The 20,156-nt window shown below is 37.9% G+C and overlaps 2 protein-coding genes and 1 long non-coding RNA gene across 4 annotated transcripts in view; 2 read left to right on the top strand and 1 right to left on the bottom strand.

The window, feature by feature from the left end:
• LOC144031644 (uncharacterized) overlaps positions 1 to 932 on the top strand; it is a 2,560-nt gene extending 1,628 nt beyond the window's left edge. For both annotated transcript variants that reach the window (XR_013287572.1, XR_013287573.1), the window contains one exon: positions 357 to 932. This is a non-coding gene — a long non-coding RNA (uncharacterized LOC144031644). The remainder of the gene's footprint in view (positions 1 to 356) is intronic.
• A 1,232-nt stretch (positions 933 to 2,164) lies between these two features.
• Positions 2,165 to 9,053, top strand: LOC144031875 (cofilin-2). The gene is made up of 4 exons (XM_077539365.1): positions 2,165 to 2,278; positions 3,987 to 4,297; positions 6,512 to 6,588; positions 8,314 to 9,053. Exons 1-4 carry the CDS (start codon positions 2,276 to 2,278, stop codon positions 8,424 to 8,426), a joined length of 504 nt encoding a protein of 167 aa, XP_077395491.1. The 5' UTR covers positions 2,165 to 2,275; the 3' UTR covers positions 8,427 to 9,053.
• A 4,787-nt stretch (positions 9,054 to 13,840) lies between these two features.
• On the bottom strand, positions 13,841 to 18,692 carry LOC144031879 (cofilin-1-A-like). Its single transcript, XM_077539369.1, has 4 exons — positions 18,525 to 18,692; positions 16,068 to 16,345; positions 14,126 to 14,202; positions 13,841 to 14,045 (listed from the first exon to the last, which is right to left on the bottom strand). Exons 1-4 carry the CDS (start codon positions 18,525 to 18,527, stop codon positions 13,939 to 13,941), a joined length of 465 nt encoding a protein of 154 aa, XP_077395495.1. The 5' UTR covers positions 18,528 to 18,692; the 3' UTR covers positions 13,841 to 13,938.
• Between the last annotated feature and the right edge of the window lie 1,464 nt (positions 18,693 to 20,156).

Genomic DNA, 20,156 nt, shown 5'->3' with positions numbered 1-20,156 from the left:
CCCACACGAGTTATTTTACCACACACCCATGTCAAAACTAGCTTACTGCACACACACTGCACCCCAACTTCAAATTTTTGCTAACATAATAATAATAATAATAATAATATATTATAAATTTTGTTGGATCCAAAAGCAACTTACATAATTATAGTTTCATATGATTGTAATTGTCTTATTTTCAAATGTTTAAATATTTTCTTGATTTGAACAAAATATAATTGTTTAGAATAATCTTGATTTCAATTATTACCAAAATAATTGTGATGATTATTTTTTTCCATAATAGAGCAGCCCTAGTGTGATGTGAATATGTGTATCTTGTGCTCATCTTTCCCTTCAATTTTCTATTTCAGGCAGGATATACTGAAACGAAGATTGAGGTGTGATTTCCCCCAGCTGGTTTTTCACACCCCTTTCGAGCAACACCTCTGAAATGGTTTTTGTAGAGACATTATCAACAACTGACAAACTTTTAGACAGGGTACCTCACTCATCAGATACATCAACTACTGAGTCTACTGACGTAAGCCAAGAAAGTGACACTAACACATGGCTGGTACAACATCAGGTTGGAAAATCACAGGGCATACGAGGACACTTTACAGTGCAGGGCTGTAAAATCTATGTAAAATCTGCCATTTTGTTTGTTTCATTATCAAGATGTTAACTCTCCATTTTAACACTTTTCAAGCAAAAATAAAAATGTCTGTATTCCATTTTTCCACAACACAGACCTTTGTTAAATTGGTCTGCCACAAAAAAAGAGAGAGCTGTTCCAATGAAGTTCCAAAGGTTTTATTGTGAATGCACATTTGATTTTTATTTTATTATTATTTTTTTTATTAATATTTTTTGGGTAGGGGGGTATAAATGACATGCTGTGATGACACAATCTGATACTTTAATAAATATTCTATATGTTATAATAATCTGGGCTCTGAATGCATCTATTTCCATCTAGTCCATTTTGCCTTGTTCCAGGTTTGTGGTGCATGGTAGTATTTTTGGCCGATGTATGCTGCTTCTTGTGTACCTTTCATTATGTAATAGGTTGTGAATTGTTTTCATATATGAAACATAAACATAGCTAAATGTAACATCTGTGTGCTGGTTTCACTTCTAGTTGAAGCGTTTTTTGTTTTTTTGGCACAAATTTAATATATTTATTTAATGATCTAAATTCACATGATTGCACCAAACCACCAATACTTGTTTCTGATGTTAGGTACATGTATTTATAACATCTGGGAATGATTTTCTGTTGCCAAATTTAATGTAAGACGTTTTACAACCAAAAACTGCAGCACAAGATTTTCGTTTTTTGTTATTTACCTATATATGCATTTCTGGCTTGTGACAAAATTGGGGCAGGAAAACATTGGGTGAACTTTTAACCCAAAGTTCAGAAGGGTATTATCTATCAAAAAATGCATTGAACAAGTAGTGCCCAGACAGTGGAGCGGAACTCATTTTCTAGGCACTTTTTTGGGGTTCACCCCACGGCCTAGTACATTTTTTAGCATATTTTTTGTACACTTTTTTTTTTTTTTTTTTTTTTTTTTTTACAGGTACAAATCACAACTTTTACAGATACAGATTTATACTTTTTTCTACAGGTACATTTTTTATTTATTTTTTTACAAGTTTTGCATCACATTTAGATCCATACTTTTTTTACTGTTTGAGACTCAATGTAACTACTAATATCGATCAAAAAATACCTTAAATAATGCATTGTATTTTTTAAAAGTGGCTTAGTAAATATGAAATTTCCCTTTAAAAAAATAAAAAGAACAACAATTTCGCGAAAAATTATGATCGTAAATCACAAATATTCACATTTTACGTCACTTCCGTCCTTAGATTTCGGCGTCTGAGAAACAGCCACGCAAAAAAAAATAATAAAAAAAAATGAACTTATTAACTAATGAAGCTTACAGAAAAATGGAAACATACAACAGCGATACAAAAAAAAAAGTGAAAACCAACAAAAACCACGCTCAAGCGAGAATGACGCTGGTCAACTGCACGTGCAGGCTACACATACAACTGATTGGACGATCGCCTCATGAATATTCAGTAGCCAATCGCCATTTGTTGGGCTGTAACCACGCCCCTCTCTCCCCAAACCCTGGCACCCCACCCGCCACCCTCCTCCCCCCCCCACCCCCTCCTTCTCGGTTGTCCACCCTTTTTTGCTAGTCGCTACCTTCCCCCCCCTTTCACCGAAGCCTTGTGACGGCGTAGCTAGGCCGACAAATTCCGGGACAGAATGGTAAGAAGAACCGGCTTTTTCGACAACGGGGACCGGCGCGTTAAGTGTGCGGGAGGGCCTCCCGGCTTCCCGTTCGAAACGTGTGCGCGTGCGTGTAGTTGAGTGGCGGCCAGCGTGATGTTAGCCAGCATGGCCGCCGCCGCTTATTAGTCAGCACCGGTACCGAACACGACTCGAGTGTCGGGACCGGCTCCCGAAGGGGATCAGCGTCGCTTCCGACATGTACACGCCGGTGACTCTTCTTTTAGCGGCGTGCTCCGGGCCCACCCACGCCGGGATTCAGACCGTTATGCCCCGGGGCGGCCATTTTAGCCCCTCCGCTCGGGCGGCGGTAGCCACGCTGGGCCTGACCGGGCTGGGCCAGGCATGTCCGTTTGTCGAATAAATGCTGGAAAAGTCCCAACCTGAGAAAAAAATAAATAAATACATCTCAGTCACATTGAGGAGCAAAACCGTTCAAAATGTGGACGAGAAGCACTAAATAGTCGACTCAAGTCAGTTTGGAAAATGAGAGAAAGTAAATTGACTTGAGTAGTTTTTGGGTCAGGCAGGCCGAGGTCCGGCCGGCCTCTGACACCAGGACAGGCCGGTGTCGATTGTCCGCTGGGCATTGACCAAGTCCGGGACCAGCCTGGACACACTGTCGTCCAATCAAGTGGATTAAAAAAAAAATAATCAACTTTTATCAAACACTTGACTTGGATTGAAGTTGTTTATGTTCATCACAAAAGTTAATGAGTCTTTCAAGAGTTTGCTGGATTTTCAAAATGTCACGAAGATATTTACTTGTAGGGCTGGGTCTAAAATATTGATATATCGATATCGAATAGATATTCCTTTTCATAGCCCAATATCGATTCATAAAACCATGAATCGATACTTTTAATACAGGTTTTTTACCCTGTAAATTAATGTGCCAAATAGGACCCGACCGATTAATAAGCCACCGTCTATAATCGGCCGATTATTGGCCTTCAAACATCGGCCAAAACAATCGGACAATTGAGCTAAATGGCTGATTATTTAATGACACCGCAGTTGGAGTTAACTGTAAAACTAAAAACTCAACGTTAAGAATTACATCTTATATCCACTGTATATTTAAATACAAAACATTTTTTTAAAACCTCCCTTGCCTAGCGCAAACAGGAAGTTAGCAAATGCTAACGGGAAGTTAGCCTCGACTTCGGGAGTGTTTTTCCTTGAAATAATGAATCGAATCAATTTTGGAAATCTGAATCGATATCCAGCCCTATTTACTTGCAAATAAGTTTATCCGTTAAAAAAGAAGTTGTATATTAAGACCATTGTTGTTTTGTGTGAAAGCAAAAAATGTCATTATGGTTTGACAGTCGTAGTATTTAATCGGCAAAACTCAACTTTAATAATGTAATAATTGGCCAAATATTTTTTTTTTCCAACTTACATATATATATATATATATATATATATATATATATATATATATATATATAAACTCTAAAGTTCAAAGTTAGTCAAATGTTAGATAACACTAGATAACAGACCAGTCTTAGTTGCACTTTACGTGGCCCTTGAATGGTCATTTTTGTACAATTTATTTCCAGTTGATAGCCATCTTTAATTATATAGCCACCAATTGTGTATAATTGTCACCCATTAAAATACATTGGGGTGTAAAGATGCATTATTTCTATATCTATATTTTGATGAATGGTTCTTTGTGCAGGCATCAGGCGTGACCGTGAACGACGAGGTGATCAAAGTGTTCAACGACATGAAGGTGCGCAAGTCACACCGGTCGCCGGAGGAGGTGAAGCAGCGCAAGAAGGCGGTTCTCTTCTGCCTGAGCGATGACCGCAAGAAGATCATCGTGGAGGAGAACAAGCAGATCCTGGTGGGCGACATCGGCGACACGGTCGACGACCCCTACGCTTGCTTTGTCAAGCTCCTCCCTCTCGACGACTGCCGATACGGACTCTACGACGCCACCTACGAGACCAAGGAGTCCAAGAAGGAGGACCTGGTCTTCATCTTTTGGTGCGTGTCCTGTCGCTGACTGGGTCAGCTGACACCGTCGCTCGCGGCGGAAGACCCCGCACCCCCGTTCTGTGTGATGTCACTTCCTGGTCAGTTTTCGGTTCCTCCTCGGGACCACGAGGACTTCAGGGGAGTTCATTTTTCTGGAGGAGAATTGTAATACTCCAATTTTCTTTGAACCAAAATGACTACAGTAGAACTGTATTCGAACCACATACAGCAGGAGAGCCGCGTTATAATCTTTTTGACTTGACTAGAACCTCATTGGAACCAACCTGACTCCAGTAGAACCGCATTAAAACCACTTTTACTGCAGGAGAACCGCTTTAGAATCTTTTTAACTCGAATAGAACCTCAGCGGAACCAAACTGACTTCAGTAGAACCGTATTTGGACCACTTTTACTGCAGGAGAACCGTGTTAGAATCTTTTTGACTTAACTAGAACTTCATTGGAAGGAACCAAACTGACCTCAGTAGAGCCATATTCGAACCACTTTTACTGCATAAGAACCGTATTATAAGCTTTTTGACTTGACTAGAACCTCATTGGAACGAAATTGACTTTTGTAATGTCCACTGGTAAATGCCGATTACTGACGAGAACCTATTTGACTTAAAGCTCTTGAAATGGAACCGTTTTTACTTAAATGGAACCTCATTGGAACCAAACTGACTCCAGTAGAACCATATTCATACCACTTTTTCTGCAGGAGAACCGTATTATAATCATTTTGACTTAACTAGAACCTCATTGGAACCAAATTGTCTTTTGTAATGTCCACTTTGATAAATGTCGATTACTAATGAGAACCTATTTGACTTAAAGATCTCAAATTGGAACCTTTATGATTTAAATGGAACCTCATTGGAACCAAACTGACTCCAGTAGAACCTCAGTTTGACTTTAGTAGAATCTCGTGACAACCACGTTGACTTTATACATCTGCCTTAAGGCCATGTTCACGCCAATAGAACCTCATTTAGAACTATTTGATTTTCGTCAAACATCACTGGAAGCAGAACCTCCAACGGACCCCTTTGACTTTTGTAGAACAACATTGGGAGCAGCTTTGGTGTTGGTAGAACCTTATTGGAACCTGTTTGCTTTCATTGTTGCCAAAATGATTTTAGTCCAAGTTAATTGGAACCATTTTCAGTGTAGGAGGGCCTCATTACAACTTCTTTGGGTTCGGTAGACCACATTTGATTTCGTACAAACTCCTTCGAATTTTGGCCTTCAGGGAATAAGGAGAATCTTATTAGAACTGATTTGCTGTCAAATCTTATTGGAATCTAGATATCTTCTATAGAACCTCATGAAATCCACTCTGACTTCAGAGGAACCTCTTAAGAACTTCTTAGTTTCATTTGAACTTTCTTCAGAAACATAACATGATTAGAACCTCATTAGAACTACTTTGACTTGAGTAGGACGGGGTAACTTGAGCAAAAATGTCTTCAATTGAACTTGCGCGGGACCTTTTTGATTTCAGTAGAACCTCCTTCAAATAACGTTAGATTTGGTAGCACCTTGTTAGAAACACGTATGTTTTGGTGGAACCTCCATAGAACCAAATTTGCTTCAACAGAATATCATCAGAATCACTCCATACAACCTAATTAGGACCACTAGAACCCAAGTCCTATAGCAGAACTTCACTAGGAAATAATAGACTTTAGTAGAACCTCATTTGATGGGACCAACACCATACAACCTTTTTAAGACCACTTGGACTTGAGTAGAACCTCATTAGAACCTACTTAATGTAAGTGGGCTATGTCATTAGAACCACTTTAGCGTCAGTCAAACCTGATGAGAAGCACTTTGGCTTCGTTGGAACCTCATTAACGGAACCATTTTAGAACTTTTCGAAGAATCTCATTAAAACCAGGATGACTTGTGTGTAAACTCACCAGAACCACTTCAAGGAATCTAATTTGAACCACTTTGGATTTGACAGAATCTCACAGGAAGCACATGACTTAGAACCTAATTGGATCCATAATGGCGAGAGTAGAACCTTGTGAGCAAGAAGCCTTTGACTTGATCTTTATCTTTCTCGGACCACTTTGACCCTGTTTAAAGAGAGAATCCGACTTGTGGTGTATGTCCGCGCGCTAGCACGCTAACGCGGCTAGCAAGCGTAAACCAGGACGCGGTGGGTGGGGCCTGCGCGTGACCTCACTTCCTGTTTGCTTTGGTCCCCTGGCAGGGCTCCCGAGGGCGCTCCCCTCAAGAGCAAGATGATTTACGCCAGCTCCAAAGACGCTATCAAGAAAAAGTTCACAGGTGAGCGCTTCCTTTCGGCCGCGTGATTGGCTGTGGTGGGAAATCGCTTGCTCGTCGTGTCTTACTCACTCAATTATCCATTGATTGATTGATTGATTGATATCAATTAAAGTGACAAGTGAATAATAATGAGACAGCACAAAACAAGAAGAATCGAACGTCACAACAGCGTTAAAAAAAAAAAAAAAAAAAGAAAAAAAAAGTACAGACATTGATATGAGCCAAAAGAAACTCATTTATTTTGAACATTTTTCACTGTCTATCAACATTTTTTGGAAAACTTTTACAAACCCTGTCCAAAAAAAAATAAAAAAATCTCTATTAAGTTTGCAAGCAAGCGTTTGTCGCTCAGTGTCATTTTCATTTCAAACTGGCTTAACTTTAATTCTGAAGAAAATATTCATTGCGATTATTTTGGTAATAAACAAAATCAGAATTAAGACGACCATGTTTTTTTGGTACTCCAGTCTCCTCCCACATTCCAAAGACATGCATGGCAGGTTAATTGGGCGCTCCAAATTGTCCCTAGGTGTGCGTGTGAGCGTGGATGGTTGTTCGTCTCTGTGTGCCCTGCGATAGGCTTGCAACCAGTCCAGGGTGTCCCCCGCCTACTGCCCAGAGCCAGCTGAGATAGGCTCCAGCACCCCCCGCGACCCTTGTGAGGAATAAGCGGTCAAGAAAATGGATGGATGGATGGATGTTTTTTTGGTCCAAAACAAGAAAATGTTTAAACATAAACAAATGTTGTGACAAATCAAATTGTTTGGAACGCTACAATTATGCAAGTTCCTTTTGGATGAAGCAAAATTTATTAAAACCCCCTTCGCTCCTGGCTGTTTGACTAGATTTTGACAGATTTTGCAAGGCCCACAGAATATTGTTCTATTGCTATAAAAAAAATGGAACCTACCAAAACAAAGATTTAAAGTATCTGTTTCCGTTTTGCAGCAATTAGCATTAGAAAATAGCTAAGTTTCATCATTATTCACATTCCTGGTGAAAACATTGTCAAAAAGAGCTTGTTGCAACATGGCCCCAGTTGATCTCTTATACTCTGCTGCCACCTGCTGGCCGCTTTTATAATAACTACCATTGCTTCAATCGTTCTTTCCAGTTCAGAGGCAGCATCAAAGTCTTCTGTATGCAGTAGCATTAAAAAACAAACGTATAAATACTTATTTGGGATACTTGTAATATTTAAAATAGAACGTATTTATACGTTTTTGGGAGCAAATAAGTTAAAAAAATTTTTTAATTATTTTATTTTACAATTGTGGAGTGTAATACATTGTTTATTGCGGGTGTTACATTCCAAAAACTACCCGCAATCGTATTAATTAATTAAAAAATAATAGTAATAATTCCCGTTAATTATACATATTTTTTTCGGGTATTTTTTTTATTTTATTTTTTTTTGGTATGATTTATACTTTATTATAAATGCTGATTCATTCATCATATGTTTGTTTCATTTACATTTATTTTTTTCTATTAAAAGTATTTGTTTTTTTTACAGCACAGTACACTAATTGAAATTGTAATTTTATGTCGATTAATTGCACAGCTCAGAGAATTTTTTTTTTTTTATCGATAACTTAATTTCAAATTTCACTAGTTTATAAAACTGATGTATCGCGGGAGAGACGCCGATTTCCCAACGCAGCCTCACGCGTGACGATGATGTCATCGCTGTGATGTCACTTCCTGTTGATGATGTCATGACAGGCATCAAGCACGAGTGGCAGGTGAACGGCCTGGACGACATCCAGGACCGCAGCACGCTGGCCGAGAAGCTGGGCGGCAACGTGGTGGTGTCCCTGGAGGGCAAGCCGCTGTGATGTCGCGGGGGCAGCCCCGCCCACCCGCCTGCCGTGCCATCCTGAAACCCCCGCCCCCACCCCCAAACCAGAACACCGCCGCCGCTTGCCGTGTGTGTCCGTGTTATGAAGGAGTTGGTCTTTTAGGCCTCGTTTTCACCATTTTGTTTTGGTTGTTTTGGTCCCCTCGAAATGAAGATCTCATTAACATAAAATATGCAAACCCCTCCCACATGACTCCGCGGGAAAGGTTTTTTGTTGTCAAGTTTTTTGCCAAAAAAGACCTCCGCCTCCCACTGCGAGGTTGTTTGTTTTTGTTTTGTTTTTTTTGTATGTGACTTCTTTAATTTATTGTTGTTTGTCGCCGCGTGCATCATGTTAGCGTTAGCGTTAGCTCTCTCCTGGCCGCCTTACGTTTTTTTTTTTTTTTTTTTTTTGCTTTTGAATGTAACCAACCACCACCACGTCGATAGAGTGCACTTTTGATTTTGGAAAGCGTACGCGATTGGTGAGAGATGACCGATGGCCCCTCCCCTCCCGCTCCGCAGCGACGACTAGAACACGACGTCATCCGCGCAGCCTTACAAGTGGACGCGTGTTTGTGACCTCACAGGAAGCCACTCTGCAATAAAAAGCCTGTGGCCCCGCCTCCCGTCTCATCTGTGCCTCCGTCACCGACAATCGTACGCGAGAACCGCCCGTGACTTTGTTTTTTGTTTTTTTTTATTTTTAAATAAGTATGTCAATAAAATGTTTAATATTTAAGAAATACATGTTGAAATACTCATATTAATATGTAAATGAGCAGTGAAATATGCAAAACATTGAGACAATATTGAAATAGAAATATTTGAATAAATATTTAAATAAACTGAAACAAATACATCAATATTAAAACAAATATATAGTGAAATTGAATAAACAATGGCACATTTATTTTCTTTTTTTTAAATAAGTACTGTATGTCAATAAAATGTTTATTAATATTTAACTATGTTCATATTGAAGTATTTAAATATTGACTCAATTGCATAAATATTTAAATACAAATGACATTGAAATAGTCGTATTATGTAAATAAGCAGTGAAATATGCAAAACATTGAGATAATATTGAAATAGAAATTGTTAATATTGAAACTGAAACAAATCAATAGCAAAACAAATATTCATATTTAAGCATTTAAATAAATGTTGACCCAATTGCATAAATATTTAAATACATGTTGAAATAGCTGTATTAACATGTAAATAAGAGGTGAAATGTGCATAACATTGACACAATGTTAAAATAGAAAGTTTCATAAATATTGAAATAACCAAACTGGAGCAAATACAACAATGTTAAAACTATACTGAAATTATTGAATAAAGAGTCAAACACTTCATGGCACTTTTTTTTTTTTTTTAATAAGTATGTAAATAAAATGTTTATTAATATTTAACTATATATGTTATAAATATTGACTCAATTTCATAAATATTTAAATACAAATTATATATTGAAATAATCTTAATATGTAAATAAGCAGTGAAATATGCAAAACGTTGACACAATATTGAAATAGAAATATTTGAATAAATATTGAAATGAAACAAACAAATACATCGATATTAAAATAAATATATACTGAAATTATTGAAAAAACACTTCATGGTACTTGTTTTTTAAATAAGTGTCAATAAAATATTTATTAATATTTAACTAAGATGTTCATATTTAAGTATTGACTGAATTGCATAAATACAAAATACATTTTGAAATAATTGTATTAATATGTAAATAAGTGATATATGCAAAACATTGACACTATTGAAATCTAAATATTTTAATAAATATTTAAATAAACTGAAACAAATACATCAATATTAAAACAAAACAACTATATACTGAAATTTATTGGATAAACAGTCACATTACATTCATATATATATATATATATATATACAGGGTGACCCAAAAAGATGCATACCCATATTTTATTCGATAAAAAATCCATTTATTTATATATATATATATATATATATATATATATATATATATATATATATATATATATATATATGGACATAAGACCGTTGGAATTAGGGGTGGGAACCTTTGACTGTCACACGATTTGATTCCGATTTTTGGGTCTGTGATTCAATTCAGAATTGATATTTGATTAGAAATGATTTGATTGACAATGATTTCTGCTTAATTTGATAGATTAAAGAAATAATTGTCATGATCTAATCCAGTCTGACTCGCTAATGCTAAGTTAGTGCGCTACTCGCGGCACTTTTATCCCTCAAAAGAACGGCCATTCATTCCAAAAACTCTTCAGGAATGTATACAGAGAAGCATCTTAACATGACTCACCAGCATATGAAGAAAAAAAATCAACATCTATTGGCACAACTTGATCATTGTGACTTTTTCCTTCTACTCAATGTGGCTACAACTTAACTGTACATCCGAACGCACGGAACCACACTGCCCCTAAGTGGCCAAATCGGGTACAACATGAACAGTATTCCCAGTACACAAACAAGGGCAAGATGGTATCAAATCATTGAAAGAAAATCCATTTTAGGACACATTGACTTGCCGTCGACTGAAGATGACATCATGGTTGCTCAGGAGGCAACAACCAATCACAACTCAGCTGTTTTCTCAGGCTGCGCTGTGATTGGCTGTTAGCTGAGCAACTGTGATGTCATTTTATTGTCATGATGTTGATAAGAAACTGCGGGTTTTGGGCTCCAGGTGGAGGAGTGGAACCGTCACTTGCCTTTGGTGCCGGTTGGCGTGGGTTCGATCCTCCACCTGGGAGAGGCCCATGTAAGTGGCCTACAATAAGTAGGCCACGTGTGTGAGTGGGTATTTAAAAAAAAAAAAAAAACTGCTGGATTTGGCCACTTAATTCATGTTCCATTAACTTAAGGCAATTAGCCAAAATATTGTTTGTTTTTTTACTAGTGGGTTTGCATACAACATGTTATGATCAATAAATGTTTTTTGGGGTTGATTTCCCCTTTTAAGATTTGTGTTCACCTACACGAGAACCACTTGAACCGTAACAGAAACGTCATCCGGACTAATTTAACTGGACCTTCATACAAGCAATGTGACTTGAGTTCGAACCTCATTTCCGACGTGACTGGAACCTCTTTTTGTTCCCTGCCAACAAACATCTGAGTCCAGAACTTCCTGCGGGAGCGGGACTCACTTCCTGGCGGCGTGCAACATTCTTGCCCTTAGATGGAAGCGGGCAGGCAGGCAGCTTGAGAATGTGATCCTGTTTCTATTTGCGGTGACGGCCCAAACGCGGATCCGGCCAGGGCCGGCCACGCCCACGCCGCCGTTTGAGCTCAACAAAACAATACTTTGCAAGTTGAGTCAAAACCTCACACGTTTTTTTTTGTTTTTTTTTGTTTTTAAGCATCATTAGCTTAGCATTTTAGCACGGCAGTGTCGCCAAATAGCTTTTAAAGGGAACATTAGAAATCAGCTGGTGGTGAAGTCTACAGGTGTAACATGATCGAAAAAATATGTGATGTAAAAAAGATCACGTCGAATAAATTCAGTGGAAATCTCTCCAATCACGGGATAGCTATTTTTAGAACCAAGATGGTGACGATGGAGGTAAATATGGTGCAAAAGTAACTCATAAAAAAATTGTACCTGTAGAAAAAAATTATAAAATTGTATCTGTAAAAGTCGTGATTTGTACCTGTAAAAAAAATATATACACGTAATTTTTTTTAAAATGTGAACAAGAGAATGTGTACTAAAAAAAGTATACATAAGAAAAAGTTTACATTAAAAAAATGGACATATAAAAAAAGAAAATACATAAAAAATAAAGTGTACGAAAAACAACAGACCTGTAAAAAAAACTGTAAAAAAGAAAATGTACGTAAAAAATTGTACGGAAAAAAAATTAAATGTAGAAAAAAAATTGGATTTGTAGAAAGAAATGTATATTTGTATCTGTAAAAGTCCTGATTTATACCTGTAAAAAAAGTGTATGTAAAAAAATGGACCTGTAAAAAAATTGTACCTGTACAAAAGAAAATCTGTACTGAAAAAAAATGTACGTTAAAAAAAAGTACGTAAAAAAAATAGACCTGTAAAAAAAATGGACCTTTAAAAAATAAAATATGTACTAAAAGAAATTACGTAAAAAAAAGGGTACGTACAAAAATTTGGACCTGTAAAAAAATTTACCTGTAAAAAAGAAAATGTGTATTTAAAAAAATGTACGTAAAAAAATTGTGTACCTAAAAAAATGGACCTGTAAAAGATTTTACCTGTAAAAAAAGAAAATGTGTACAAAAAAAATTGCACGTAAACAAACAAATCTGTACATTAAAAAAAATTACGTAAAAAAAATACATGTAGAAAAAAATTGTACCTGTAAATTTGTATCTGTAAAAGTCATGATTTGTACCTGTAGAAATGACAACTTGTAGTCAAAGAAGTCGCCACAAGGAGACAAGTGTTTTTTTTCTGCTGCTGTTCAGTTCCGTGACTTTTGACCCAAATTCATTGCTATGGCATACTTTTAAAGCCAGCTTTTATTAACATCGGAACCGTTATTTTGAAAGCTGGCTTCCGGTACCAGCATCGAGCTTCTGGCTAGGAAAGGGGATGTCTTCTTTTTTTTTTTTTTTTTTTTTTTTTTTTACCTGTAATTGTGTTGTTTTGCCGATGAGCGGCGCTGTTATAAACAGTTGCAAGTACCTTCGGTCCTCAAAACATTGAAAGAAACGTCATTCGTCGCACAAATGTTGCTTCATTGTTTGTATTGTAAATTTGACCATTCAACATAAGTTTGTTCTATTACTTGAATGTTGGGTGATGAAAGTAATTAATAGTCGTCACCCAGAAGTCATCTTTGGCACGCGGAGCCCACTAGGATTTTTCGAAGTTCGGCTGATGCTTTCAGCTGAATACAAACTGTATTGTCTGGTGATGGCACCGCGAGTATACAAACGTCTCCTTGACGACGAGGACAAGTGAACATTTTATTATTGCTCTATTTAACTAACTAACAATGTGCTGTTAAGAAAAATTAAATAAGCACATACAAGAAAGTTAAGAAGACATTTGTATTTGTTAAAATAAAAAAATAGACTCAAGTACTCAGTGTGAAGAAGACACCAGTTTTAATCTTGTGTTTCAGTGATGGTACAAAAAAAAACCGATTTTCTCATTGGAAAAAAAAGAAAAAAAGACATCCGTTTATGTCTTGAGTAGTTTTATGGTAGATTATTATGGATTTATGACCTGATCAATATATGGATAATTGCGGTATTGTGAGATAATCGTTATCATGAGCCTTGTATCGCATATCGTATAGTATCGTGAGGTACCCAGACGTTCCCACCCCTTATAACAAGCAAGACAATATAATTGTTTGAAGGCCAAAAAAAAAAAAAAGACAAGACGGGGATACAATTTTTTTTTATTGAAGGCTGGCTTCCTGGGACATCATGAAAAAGGTTCCACTTTGCAGCCGCAGATGTTGTCGTGGTCGGGGGTCCGGCTAACACACATTCCTCCCTTCCACGGACAGAGCCCCTTTCAGATTATCGGCCAGACTCTTGATATCCAGGGCCTCCTCCATATCGTTTATACACCACTCTTTTTCCACTGAGGAGGAGATGTGACATCATCATCATCATCATTCGACACGTGCACTTTCTGATCGGCGACGGTCGCTGCACACTTACAGTCCAGCTCTTTCTTGATGTACCCTTTGGAACTGGCGTGGAGCATCTTCCTTCGGACGGAACTGCTTTCAGGATTCCTGCGCGCGCACAAAAAAAAAAGAAAGAAAAGCAAACAGTAAGCGACATCACGCGATGGCCTTTTGTGGATGTTGACATGGTCACGTCATACGCAGTCAATTGAAATTGGACTTTTTTTTAAAATATTTGTTGTTTCGTGTCGTCGTTGCGGCAGATTGATTGACGGGCTCGAGAAGCAATCATTGAGATGATTCCACCCGGAAGACACGGCCGCAAAAAGATCCTTGAATACGGAGTCATTGAGTATGAAAATTTAGAAGGGGGGGGAAAAATTGAACATTATATTACACATTTAGAACAGATATACAATTGACACCCCCTAGTAAATATTACTACAAAACTGAGTATTTGTTCCCACTCTTAAATGGAGCCAAAATTACTCTGAGGTATTTGCACTGATCTATATATGTATTAGGAGTGTGACGATATATCGATATCACAATAAATCATGATACTTTGTCTCCCGTTAGATTATCGATACGCCTACGCAAGTATGGCAATATTTGTCGTTAATGTACAGGCACCATAACGTTTCTGTTGGTTATGACTTATTGAGCAATTACTTGGCGGGCCACTAGGGGGAGCGCCTCATAAGCGTGGCGGGGAAATGGACAAGAACATGTGTTGAGCTATTATTATTATTATTATATTTATTTGTATTTTTTTGTTTATATATTTATATTATTCTATTATGTATTTATATTTATTTATATTATTTTATTATAATGATTTATTTTTATTATTTTTTATTATGTATTGATATTTATTTATGTTATTTTATTTTTATTTATTATTTATTTATATTATCGTTATGATTAGTTTTATCGTAGATTATCGTGGATTTATTACCTGAGCAATATAATCGGTATCATATATATCGTATCGTAAGGTAGCTAGAGGTTCCCACCCCTAATATATATATATATATATATATATATATATATATATATATATATATATATATATATATATATATTAGGGGTGTGAATTGCCTAGTACCTGACGATTCGATTCGTATCACGATTCACAGGTCACGATTCGATTCAATACCGATTAATCCCGATACGAATTTATAAGTCGATTGTTGCGAATTTTTTTCATTCAAATTTAGAAAATACTAATCAGTACGCTTGTAGAGTGTAAGATTTATATGAAAATGTATTATTTATTTATCTGAAATTTCAGTCTTATAGAGGTTGTAATCTGTTTCATGTTTGAACAGCATTAAAATAAAATATTAAGGCTTAATGTTCTGTTCATATAACATTCTTCCATGCTCAAGGTGTGAATCCTAACCCGAAGTCAGACGTTTTGTTGATAAAAATGGAAGTTTAAAAATCGATTCACACACACACAAAAAAAAAAAAAAAAAAAGGCAATGATGATAAGACGTTGAATCGGTAAGACTACCGAATGAACAATTCTGAGCTCTTAAAAAATAAAAATAAAAATCAATTTTTTTTTTATTGAATCGATTCGAGAATCGCGCGATGTAGTATCGCGATATATCGCCGAATCGATTTTTTTTAACACCCCTAATATACATATACATATATATATATATATATATATATATATATATATATATAATTTTTATTTATTTATTTTTTTGGCCGATAAGCCAATACTTTTGACTTTTGAGGTTGCTCCTCCCAAGAAACGTTTCTCGCCATACGATCGGATTACATGTATAGTATCGAAACTCCAGTCTACAGGTCGGTGGCCGCGTCCCAGTTCTTTGGAGAACGCTTCCGGTTGCGCGTTCCCGTCGACGGGTGCGACTGTTTAGCGTGTCTGTGTCAGTCGGAGGGGCGTCGAGGATAAATACAAATCATGTCGGGAGAATGCGGACGACCCCACCTACCAGGAGATGAAGACCAGGCTGTCCTTTTCACCGGAGTCCTTGGTGACGTATTTGACGTCGAAGACGACGTATCGGCAGTCGTCGCGCGGCAGGTGCGCGATGAATTTCTCAAAGACGCAGTTGTCCCCCACTTCACTCCTCACGATCTCTTTGCCCTTGTCCACCACGATTTCCTTCCCGTTCTTGCTTAGGCAGAAGAATGCCACCGTCACTGTCTTGTCGACCTTTATTTTGTGAAACAGGTCGAGGACCTCCGGGTTCACGGTGACGCCTGAACTCTGTCCGGAGATGTGCACACACACACACACACACACACACAAGTCAGTTACCATGGTAACTGAAAAGTTCCAAACATCTCACAAAAAACGTTTTATTTACTGTAATTTAACTTTGAAATTGTTTTAAATGTAAAGTGCATAAAAAATTTAAATGTATTATTATTGTTGTTATTATTATTATTATTATTATTATTATTGTTATTATTATTATTATTATTATGAGTCGCTTAAGCAGACGTGCAAGGAGCCGTCTTGCTCGTCTTGCACAATTTACTTCCGACACCTGGTGGCACCATTTCAGTGGTGCGGATATTTCGGCATAGCGAAAACAAGCATGAAGCGCCAGCTTTCCATTACAAAAAAAGAAGAAAAAAAAAGTGTTGTGGGGTGCATGACTCGCAGGAAGTATGCGCACAGATGTTTGTAAGTGTGAGCCACACCCAAGATAACCTGTGCTAACATGCTGCTGTGAGATAGGAAGTAACAAAAAGTACAAGGAGAATTTTTTTTTCTTTTTACTATTTATATTTTAACGCCAGTAGCTGTAGTTTTTATTTGGCGCGTTCATAAAACGAGGCAGTAATATAAGAGATTTCATCTGGATAAGAATTGTTTTTTGTTGGCTCGCCGGTCGTATGAGTCGTTACTTCCGGGTCTCCAACATCTGATCTTAGCTTGTGATGGGGGGGGGTAGAGGGAGAGAGAGAGAAAGAAGGAGTTGGGGATTGATGAGGGAAGGAGAGAGGGAGGGAGGAGAGAGCAAGAGAGGGACAGAGAGAGAAGGAGGGAGGGAGAGACAGAGAGAAAGACGAGAGAGAGAGAGACAACGTAAAGGTGGGAAGTGGATTGTGTCTGACTGGAATGACGTCACTCCTCATGGACGAGACACAGACGAACATTTGTCGGACAAATTGATCTCAGTCGATTCAGAAAGTGCCTCAACACAATTTGCTTTGAGCTGCAAACAGCTGACGAGCATTTAAAATGAAAAAAAAAAAAAACAACGGGTGCGGAAGTGCATCTTTGTTACTGTAAAGTTCAGTTGACTTATCATAAAATAAAGTGCTGATCTTTAAAAAACAAAACAAAAAAACCAAAAACAAAACTGATTTAAAGCATGATTCATCACATGGCAGTTTGGAAAGCAATCATGGGCCAGTTTCGAGGGTGTGTTTAGTTTAGTCACCATCTTTTACTTTTGCCAAAATTGTTTATTAAAGCACATAATTGTACTCGTACTTAAGTACAAAATACTTTAAACCATTTTTTTTTAATTCATTTGAATTATGCAAGCTTGTTAAATGGGTGTTTCAAATTTGTAAGGCATTTTTTTAATTTTCACTTTTCAGGCATTAATATTTTTTTATTCTCCAGCTGTTATCAACCTTTTGAATTGATTATTGTTGCGTAAAAATAACAGACGACTAATAAAAATCCATTTGTGGGGAAAATGGGAAGTTGACCATATTTGGGCATGCAGAGTTTCTTTCTGACCTACAGTGACAATTTCTGGATTACTTTTTTGATCATGGTGAAAAAAAAAATCAAGAAATAATGGTCAACAATGTCCCAAAATGCATCCTTTGGCGTTAGTTTATATATATATATAAATATATATATATATATATATATATATATATAGCTCTTGGCAGAAAAAGTGTGCACACCCCTGCCGTTCTGCTGGGACCAGCCCGGTCATGTCAGGGATTTTTGCTCACATTCTTACGAGACGCCAAATTCCAAACCCTCCCTTCCTTTTATGGGTTTTGCTTTTACATTTCAGTAAAATTCTTTTAGGAGAAACAAAAATGGCACATTGTCAAAGAGCACTTCTTTTTTGGTACGCTTAATTGGTCAACAATCAGCGAAATTTCACACACGATCGTCTGGACTTGTGACAAAAAAAATCTGAAATGGAGCATAATTTTAAGCAAGTGTCAGGCCCGACGACGAGAAAAACAAGAAGCTCACCAGCTGCTGCTGCTTCCGCGTCACCTGAGCAGCTGGGAGAACCAGTTTTCCGCCAAAAAAAAAAAAAAAGCCACGGCTAGCTAGCTGCCAATGGACGCTAATGCTAGCGAACGTAAGCGTCGGTCGAAGCCAACGCGGACCGTTTGTGACGCGCCGACAAAATAAGCGGAAAAAAGCAGAAGAAAAAAAAAAAAAGAGGCCAACTTACCATCTTGTCTGCTGGCGATGGCTCGAGTACTCGCGCACGGTGCTTCCGAACGTGTCGACCAAAAAAAGTTTTCCGCTTGATGATAAGTGGCGCTTGAGGGAGTGGTTTTCTACGTTTGCGAGCGCAAAAAGCCCAACGCAATGGCTTTATGGGAGCGTGTCATGACTTGGGGAAAAAAAAATCGCCACACCTTCGCTACCAAACAGGTCCAACCGCTCGCTGGGAATTGGCTGGCGGGGGGGGGGGGGGGGGGGGGTGAGCGAGAGGGCCGCACTCGACTTGCACGGCCTCCCCCAGGCAGGGAAAGGAAACCTGTCTTAGCCCGTTGACGGCTCCTACTTTCAAAAGTCATTGAGCAAGTGACGGCAAGAGAAAAATTTAAGACTAGTAATAGACTAGACTAGTGATAGACTAGATTTTTCCAAGGCCGATACGAGGTTGATAACCGATATTTCAAGCCGATATTCATTCGCAGTAAAATTACAAAAGAGGATTATGAAGAGAAGAAAAAAAGGTTGGCGGGATTCTGACTTATTCTCAGAATTCTGAATTTAATGTGATAATTCTAACTTTTAAAGTCACTTTAAAGTCAGAATCCTGAGTTAAGTCAGAATTCTGGCTTTAAAGTGAGACTTTAAAGTCAGTTTAAAGTCAGAATCCTGACTTTAAATTTCTGACTTTAAGGTCACTTTAAAGTCAGAAATTTAAGAATTAAGTTAGAATTCTGACTTTAAATTTCTGATTTTAAAGTCAGAATTCCGACTTTAAAGTCAGAATTCTGAAAATTAAGTTAGGGTGTATTCAGACCAGAAAAGTCCTTTCGTCCGCTTGTTTGGTCCGGACCAAAAGTGGACTTTATTTTTTTTTTAGTTTGGTGCGGTTTATATTCACACTTGTGCTTTTTGCAAGCGGACTATATTGCGGAATCACGTCGACCCACGTGACGATCCGTGCTCCCATTGGACAAAAATGACGAGGGCTGTACGTGTTCGAAACCCGGAAATAGCGGAAAATGTGAAATTCTGACATGCTGCATTACTGCGCTGCATACTTGTGTTATTAGACGCAAGATATATGCGAGCGTCAAGGGCAGCTCATTCAACGGAGGTTCCGCCACGCTGTTGCTAATTTTGGAACGCGTCGTCCATTGCGAGTAGTAAACGGAGGAGCAGTTGCGCTCCGCTTAACCCCACCACAACATGCTGACAGCACCGTGGCTAAACAGGATACGGATGTTTATGAATGAATTTAGCACAATATTCATGACCGGGCAAAATTTCCCACCCGCGATACTAGACTACGATGGCTTGTTAAGCTCAAAAAGGCGCATATGTCCAGCAGTTGGATTGGCTCAGCCGTGGTTTGTATTCAGACTGCGAAGCGAACCGCGCCGAGTGTGTTTGGAAGCGGACCGAGACCACCTCAAAAAGTGGGTCTCGGTCCGCTTGTTTTGGTCCGTTCGTTTGTGTGTATTCGGACTTGCACAAAAGGTCCGGACTAGCGTGGGAAACAAATTCTGGTCCGTTTAAAGTGGACCACACAGTGCAGGTCTTAATACACCGTTAGAATTCTGACTTTAAAGTCAAGTCATCTTTAGTTATAGTCAGAATTCTGACTTTATTAGTGCTATTG

The sequence above is a fragment of the Festucalex cinctus genome, chromosome 12 (assembly GCF_051991245.1).
Source record: "Festucalex cinctus isolate MCC-2025b chromosome 12, RoL_Fcin_1.0, whole genome shotgun sequence".
Taxonomy (NCBI): Eukaryota; Metazoa; Chordata; class Actinopteri; order Syngnathiformes; family Syngnathidae; genus Festucalex; species Festucalex cinctus.
The sequence above is the reverse complement of the archived record's forward strand: the minus strand, read 5'-3'. Positions and strand labels throughout refer to the sequence as shown.